Source organism: Silene latifolia, chromosome 3, assembly GCF_048544455.1.
Source record: "Silene latifolia isolate original U9 population chromosome 3, ASM4854445v1, whole genome shotgun sequence".
Taxonomy (NCBI): Eukaryota; Viridiplantae; Streptophyta; class Magnoliopsida; order Caryophyllales; family Caryophyllaceae; genus Silene; species Silene latifolia.
This window is the reverse complement of record NC_133528.1, coordinates 8,785,072-8,793,749: the sequence shown is the minus strand read 5'-3', so window position 1 is coordinate 8,793,749 and position 8,678 is coordinate 8,785,072. Positions and strand designations below refer to the sequence as shown.

At 38.1% G+C, this 8,678-nt stretch overlaps 1 protein-coding gene across 3 annotated transcripts in view; it reads right to left on the bottom strand.

Annotated features, from left to right (window-relative positions):
• Nucleotides 1-7,765: 7,765 nt before the first annotated feature.
• The window catches only part of LOC141647078 (nuclear pore complex protein NUP98A-like), a 28,099-nt gene continuing 27,186 nt past the window's right edge, over nucleotides 7,766-8,678 (bottom strand). For all 3 annotated transcript variants that reach the window (XM_074455115.1, XM_074455116.1, XM_074455117.1), the window contains exon 15: nucleotides 7,766-8,637. In XM_074455115.1, coding sequence (XP_074311216.1) covers nucleotides 7,982-8,637 — 656 coding nt within the window. In that variant the 3' untranslated portion in view covers nucleotides 7,766-7,981. The remainder of the gene's footprint in view (nucleotides 8,638-8,678) is intronic.

Sequence of the window (8,678 nt, the reverse complement as noted above, 5' to 3'; positions counted from 1 at the left end):
CTATCCATCCTTAGGCCCAAATAAGAATTAGGACCGTTTAGACGGGACGATTGGTCGAATGGGTTGGGTTGGGCCTAGGAAGGCCGATTTAAACGGTCTAGGAAGACCGAGTTATGAAAACCGACAATTGTCTTGTACAAACTTATTCCCTAACCTTGTTCAAGTTTCACCCTTAGCTACACGTAAGTGTATTTCCCAATGAGTCGCCAAACCGTGGACAGCGGGCCGCCCACGGGGGCGCTTGGTGAAGGGCTCGAAAACAAGCGTTTGCATTTTGTATGGAGTCGCCACCAATTTTTATGGGAAATTGGAACCGTTCGAATACCTCGTGTCATGTCAAGACACAAAGTAGTGACATGAACACTAAGCAATCGTTACCCTTAGCATTCTATGTCTAGAATGACTCTCGTGGATGCCAATGAACACGGGTGCTCACGGAGATCTGGAGTAAGGGGTGAGGGTACGTATTAGGAAGCTCTTTTGATCGAACACCTAATCCCGCCCGCCTCGATAGCGGCCTCTACTAATGATTAGGGAAGTTATTCGTACTTGATATACCGTCGGCTATATGCATGCAATGCAACATCCATAGATTAATCCTAGCATGTGAAGATTAGACTAAGTCGGTTGACACGTAATTTAGCATACAATTGGGTCGAAGTTGAGATTTAATGCTCATTTACATGTGAAGCATACAAATGACACGAAATAATAATAATAAAATTACAATAATGAAAATTACATTAATTACAATGGAACAGGCGATTTATGTCGAAAATACCGCTAAAACGGATAAGTTGGGAAAAGAATAAAAGAATAAAACAAAGAAATACGAACAAGTCAGAAGGTGATAATACGATTATTAGTTGATTAATACACTTACTAATTAAACTACGTCAAGGCGAAAAAGGAGTTCGGGGACGTAACCCATCTCGAACAAAGCGCAGTGAGAATCGCGCCCTTTGGAAGAGAGCGCAGCGCTTGTTGTTGCGTCTGTTCCAAGGGTGAACTCGTCGTGAAGCGGAATCGCAAACCGTTAATGTTAATTGGTAAATTAATGGATTGATTACGATTTTAGACTCGGATGAAAGTTATTAGCAGATTATTTACATATGATTGAGGTCATAAAACAGTAAAACATGGTTAAGACGGAAATAAGACGGATTAATTATGTGAAGGGTCGATGTTAATGAATGATTTATTAAACTAACTGAACGAATTATTAACTAAACATGATGAATTGACGATGAATTAATGACTAAACAGATGAAAATATATCAACAATGAATCCCAGAAACTCAATATGAACGAATTGAATTTCTAAAACCCGAATTGAATTTAATGACGCAAAAACCCGCAAATATTGATTATTAGGGATTTAAGTCGGTTTTATGATGAATTAAAACATGTTAATGATGATGGATAATATGTGCATGTGAATTATCAAACTATCATGATGAAGAATTAATGACGAACAAACAAAGGAAATAAATTTGATACGAATTACGAGAGGACGGAGGAAGAAGAAAAGAAGCGAGAATGCGCGGCCTCACGAAGAGGCGCAGCAGTGCTGCGCTCCTTCAAGAGGCGCAGCGATTCTTGCGTCTTTTCTCGACGTCCTGTCTCTTCGGAATTTCGCAAAACAGTTTTAAAGACGGTTTTAGAAATCGATTTTAATGGTGTTTTCGACATAAACCTTACAATTGTTATACAATAATAAAACACAATAAATAAAAGGAATTATACACCCTCAGACTTACATGTTGACGGAACGAGAAGAACTAAGAAGATCGATTAGTGAATGCTCGACGCGAATGCAAGGAAAGAGTGCCCTCGTAAGAGGAAAACGATTAAAACAGTTAATTAATTAGATTGATTGAGTGTAGTGGTCAAATTGGTCGGTCATGCAACGGAGAGGTGGTACCGGAAAGATCCGAGCTTACGTGGTCGGAAGTCCAAGCACGTAGGCGCCAATTAGTAAGAACGAAGTCTAGAATGCAAAGGGAGAAGAGAAGGGCGGACACTCGCGTGAGAAATATGAGGAACGAAGGCTCCTATTTATACTAATCACGTGAAGGAATAGGGTTTCGGAGACTCTTTGGAAGTGAATCTCGAAAAGATATAAAAAAGATACGTAAATCATGCAAAGAAAGGCCTGGGAAGAGGCGCAGCAGCCCATCGCGTCTCTTGGAAGAGGCGCAAAGACTGCGTCTATTCCCAGGAGGTTTCCTCCGCTAAGAAAGATTTCCGTGTTTAAGTTATGGTAGGACGGAAATAATTCGATTTATCTTTAAATATTTTAGATGAATATTACGGGATATTATTTGCCAAAAGATAAAATTTGAGAAATATGGAATAGAAATATCCGGAACATTCCAACATTCGACTCGGGATTTAACAAATATCGAGAAAGTGGTGGAGACGGTTTTTGACCCGGACTCCGAATGTACTCTAATTACTGCCAAAACGACCGTATCGGCACGTAGATGACAACTAAGAGGTTGACATTAATATTTGAGCAATCACTTGACGATAATCTTACGAACTGTCACTAATCGTTCCGCGAATCAAACATGCGGCCCAATCATCACCGGGTGGTTTGCGAGGGGTGCAGAAACGAGGTGTCTACAATTAGCCATAAATCCCTTAATAATATCATAGAAGTCCTCAATACACAATATCTTCAAAACTCTAATAAGACTTTGTGACGCTCACTAATGACCTCCAAAGACATTAATCCAACATTCTCCATAACTGAAATAATTATCTGATTTAACGTTTACAAGTCCCTAAAACTTTATACCTTCAAACCTCCAAATATTTTTTTTTCTAACATCCTCAATATATTGGCTTGAAGCCAAAATATTTCTGATCCAAACTTTAAAATTCTCCCTCCTTGTGTCTACCATATAGATGCTTCTATAATTCGAACTCCATAAATGTACTTACATTGAGTCCATCCTACTCAATTCTTTTTTTTGTTCTCTCTCTTTTCCTATCAAATAAAAAAAACACTTTATTCAATTCATTGTTATACTCCTAACTTTTGCCTCTTATTCCTCCACAAAGTTAGGCACAACCTTCTTCTTCCATAACAAATACGACAAATCCCTTTCTTTTTTCCTTTACAGATCGAATCACTTATCATAGTTTATATATATTCTACATATATCACACCTTCATAGTTAATATAAACTACAAAAACCATCATCTTCTCGAACTCTCTCGGACATAATATTCACCATTCCTCTATTAAATAACATCGACATTTCCTACGTCGCCGCCGTTAAGTGAATTTATTGCACTCTAGTTTAGACAATATCCATCAATTTTGGGCACTAAAATAAATTTATTATACCTCTATAATATTGTATTTTTTCATGGTTCGGGAGTTTAAATGACTAAAGTATAGTATCTCTATTTCACTCCGCATTTATATAACTAGACTATGTTTCTCACGCATCCTCTAATGTCTTTAACCTTGTGACATGACAGTAAGACTGAACCTAGTAGTTCTTTATGCTTTTTTTTTTCTTTTGTAAGCTATGATCTTAAAAGTGTGCACATATATAGAAAGACATTACAAGCAAAATACAAAAGGGACACATAACAATATCATGAAGTCAATAAGGCAATCATATAAGTTAACAAGCAATTAAACAAGATAAAATCTTATAAGCTACCCGTTAATCCTAGGACGTCTACCCATCTCTCTCTCAATTTTATGTTTTATTGACCAGATTTTTTTTCATTCTTTAGCCTAAACTCTGATACCACTTTTGTAACGCCCCGTAAACAACAGGAGTACAAAATGGTATATTTTATTAATAGCAGCGGAAATTACAGAGCGTTACTGCCGTATTTCCCCGTAGAGAAATACAAGGCTTACATTATTCTTTAGTACAACCAATTAACTAGTAACAAGTCTTATTGATAAGATTATATTATTATGATACATTATTCTTATTCTATTTTCTTGCGTCAACCTCACTCATGCCCTTCCCTGTTTCCTGTACCTGAAAAAGATTAATAAAAATAAAGGGTCAACCAACCACAGGTTGAGTATATTTCCCATAACCTCCAACTCAAATTAATATAATTCGGGTCATTATTATTGAACAGGGCCACATTACGGAGCCGAGACTCCCTTAAGCTATGCCCTCCTCCGTGTACACAGGATAACCATCTTTTTCTCTTTTTTCTCTTTTTCTTTTTTTTCTTTTTCTTTCTTTCTTTTTATCCGGATATAACGGGGCGGAGCCAATTGCCGAGCCCCCTGCCGAGCCCACTTCAAAGCTCACATCCATGTACACGGGATAAAATAATAATGTGGTCTGGTCCCTTCCAATAATAATGTCCCGGATGATACATTGGCCAAATGTACATCTTAGCAATGGTATTTTAATATTAACATTATCATGTGAGCATTATAACGTCAATTATTAACACAAACAGTACCACAGTCATATCTCACGTAAACCACATTATGTAAAAAAAAACAAGTATAACATAACTTTATCACATAAACAATAATTCACGTACATTAAAATATCAGTTGAGTAATTATAACGATAATATACTTACTCATTATATTAACTTAAAACGAAGGGTAGGAAATATACCTTTATCTTTTCGTTAACTAGCCAAGTATACTATAGAAGTTGTTTCCTTTCTTGTGGATACTTTTGAAATGTGGAGCACCTTGGTCTCCTATTTATAGTTTTAGTATGTCGGTCACTATTTGTTGCTCATTTGTACGTGGAGCTAGTTTTTACCAAGTGACAACTTAGGTCTCTAAACCTACCATGCTAGGCCATTACGTGGGACATTTTTTTTCCACATCAAATTTCTTTTGTTTAAGGCATGTGATAAATGTGAATAAAATAATATAAATCTTATGTTAGAATCGTAAAATATCTAGATATTTTATGTTACGGGTTATTTTCTTTTAGATAGGTCTAGTAAAAATTTTACGGGTAAAGTTATTATTGAGTCAGATTTCAACCGAACTATTTTATTCTTATTCTTGGGTCTTACCTATACTAGGTTACTACGTCTTTCGAATTTTATTAGGTCAATATCTCCCTCTAGGATGGATTCATTTCATTTTATGTACTCTCTCGACTCCACATTGATAAAAATTCTTTCCTCTTTCAACGAATAACTTAATTTTATTAAATAATATAATTTTATTCGGGGTATCACACAAGGCAAGAAGCTCACGATTAACTTCTTTATTATTCGGTTCAAATTGTACAGCATGCTCAAAGTCTTTCAGAGCCTCTTTGAAGAAATTTGACTGTTTATAAGCAAAGCCTCTACGATAAAGAGCTTTAACAATGCATGAATCAAATTTTAAGACAAAATTGCAGTAAAAACAGGCCTGATAAAAGTGAGAGAGCTTCAATTCAAGCTGCAAGATTAAGGACCAGAGATAGAGCTAGGGAATAGGTAGTATGCTGATCACGAGAGGTCGAAAAGCCAAGAAAGCATAAAAGATTAAGGGCTTGTTTGTAAAGGCTGACTGCTAGAGAAAAATTTTGTTCCTTGAAAAGAGAATTACCCCTATCTTTCATCATTTGTATAGTGTATATATATGGCTCCCCCATACTCATAATCCACCTAATTAAATCCTCATCCTCCATATCATTGTCATCGAAAATAAACACTTCACTGAGATTGAGAAGAAGCGATTGATAATCCATTGAAACAAGAACTTGAGAACAACAAAACCAGAGAGAAAAGGGGACAGATACAAAGTCGAGACAAGAAAACGATAACAGTAATGGGCGAGAAGAACTACTACGACCACACCAATGCCACCAATACCAATCCATACCAACCACCCAAAAGACGCTCGATCACAGAAAAAGCATAAATCGCAAGCCACATACAGACCCCCCTAACCTCCTGATAAAACGCCAAGAATGGCAGGAAGATGCCCCAACCCAAGGAACGAAAAACAACCACCTCCTTGATTGAATTAAGGAAGATAAACACCCAAACTACTACCACCGCCATCCCCTACCATCCCTGCCTTCACCCTCGGGTACCGCCAGAGGTTTTGCTGTTTACGGTCGATCTTTGGCGGTTTCCGTTGCTCGATCTCGATTTAACTTTTTAATTTGATCGTCGCCACTTATATTTCCTCCTTTTTTTGTCTGCCTGTGACTCCTTATTTGCCTCCGCCCTACCGGTATCTCCGTTTACAGTTGGTCCCCTTCGTCTCGGGTCCGCTAATCTCTCTTGATAGACTCCAAGTGTTCTTTGTTGGTTTCACTGCTTCTTGATGACAGTTCGTGGTTATTTCGTCATTAATATTTGATATTCACGAATATTTGGGGTATCTTGGTGAGACGGCCTCTTATAATTCACAATCTGTATTAATATTATCCGCTATCTAAATTAATAATTATTCTTAAATAACAAAGATATCGCTTTACCTAGCTAAACTAAATACCAAAATATAAAATTTAATTTAATTTTAATTTTCCTCCATTATTACCAATCTATTTACGTGTACATATGTCCAAATCTAGTGTAGCATATCATGTAGGAATCCTCTAATATATCAAGAAGATAACCTATTCATACACAGCCACGCACTAGGACCACAACAAAAATATATACATATAAAGCCATTTTACACAAATTTATCGTAAATCGAGATTTTCTCTGAAAACTAACAGTATGGAAACTTATGTTATTTGGAGTATTCTCGTAATATGCTGTTTAATTGCTGTTGCTCTCGTTGTTATAGCAGGTTTGATAAAAAGACGCAGTAATAATAACAAATCTACGTCGCCGTCGCCGAGACCTCCAACTCTGCATGGCAAGACATATGATGGACGAAGTGGCCCAAGTCCTTATACTCCTAGGGCTCCTACAGGAATTGGAAGTACCAGAGACGGCGATTTCGCTATTTTAGGAGGAGCTGCTGCTACTGTTTTACCCACGGATAATGGTGGTGGCGGTCATGGTCATACTCATGGCGGTCATGGTGGGGCAGGAAGTACATGTGGTGGTGGCGGTCATGGTCATGGTCATGGTCATGGCGGTGGAGCTGCATGTGGTGGGGCTGGAAGTACATGCGGCGGTGGTGGTTGCGGTGGCGGCGGTGGTTGTGGAGGTGGTGGTTGCGGTGGGGTATGATTCATATTGTTCATTAGACTGTCATTACTCATTAGGGTTTCTTAATTTGTGTTCTCCAATATCCTGAATTTTTATTGCAGGAATCATATAGACGATTGCGATTTTACTTTATTGTGCTGTAAATAGTTTAGGTAAATACTTCTAATAAATAAAGACGATATATTATTATCTCAATTGAGACTGTATCAATTGTATTCAAATTGCAGGAGTGGAGTCGATAGACCCACTCTTGCCCATTCCTGCAATCTTAGGTTTACTCGCAAATTCTCATTTAAGACGGCCAGGTACATACGTCTTGAGCTTACCCCAAGTCAAATATTTCATGTGGGACGAACAAGACAAAAACAGAAAGCATAAGAAAAAATAAAAGATTTATCCATGTGGAATGATATTTGACCCGTTTATCAAGACGGATACCTCTATCTTAAGGAAGACTAGTCCGGTTTACTCCAGACTCGATGAAAATTGTTGTACAAGGTCGTTTTTATGTCAGGCCAATAGGCCATACACCGCATAACCAGTAGAGAATCGAAGTATCTTGGTGAGACGGCTTCTTGTAATACTAGACGTAAACCACAACAATTGTGCAAAATTGTGCATACCGAGTACGGAGTAATAAAATCACAACAATTTCCCATTGATAATCTGGGTATTCGAAATATGCACATACAAACTCAATTTAATACAAACTGAACATATATAGCACAACACAAAACCCGCTACGGCCAGGAAAAAAAGGATAAAAAAAACAGTGCTGTAATCAGCTACGATAATTTGCAGTAATAAGGATAGTAGAGAGCATCATGAAACATCTGTCTATCGTAAATGGTCAGTCTGTATCCCACTGATCATCATCGCCGAACACATATTTGCTAAAATGGTCGACTCGGAATTTCCACTCTCCTTTGGCAGGATCATAAGATAAAAACTCAGCACCTTGATCCTCTGCTTTCTTCTTAAGCATCTCCTTGTATTTCTCGATTTTCGGTCCTTCTATGATCTGGTTTCTCTTTTTGTCATAGCACTTGATGTTAAGAAGGGTAACTTCTGCCGGTTTGTTAAGGCCTTGACCGACCGGGGGTTTCTTACTGTCATCCAAGTAGACTATCACTTCCCGGTTATTGAACTGGATAAGGGACTCTAAGTCGAGTCGTCTCACATCAGTTTCTCCAAGGAACTTGATACTCCCATAATTATGTCGTCCGACGACAAAGTCCTTCACATGCCTGCAGTACCCTGGTTCTGCCCTTTCTTTGGCAGCTAGCTCTTGGATTCGAGGCTCCGTGTAGTAGTCGGAATGGCGAAGTTTTGGCATAGTTGCCTCAATATCAGCGCCGTGCTCGTATACTATAGCCGCTTCGCCGGCTCTGTGTCCTGAAAGAGTAATATAGGAATCTCCTTTCTGGTTTGGTGTGTCATCATTGTTATTGCCAGTTGGTTTCTGACTGAATTTAACCGAGTGATGTCCGTTCCCATTGGCAACACCTGACATCATAGTTATACATACGTAAGGGTCATTAGGCATA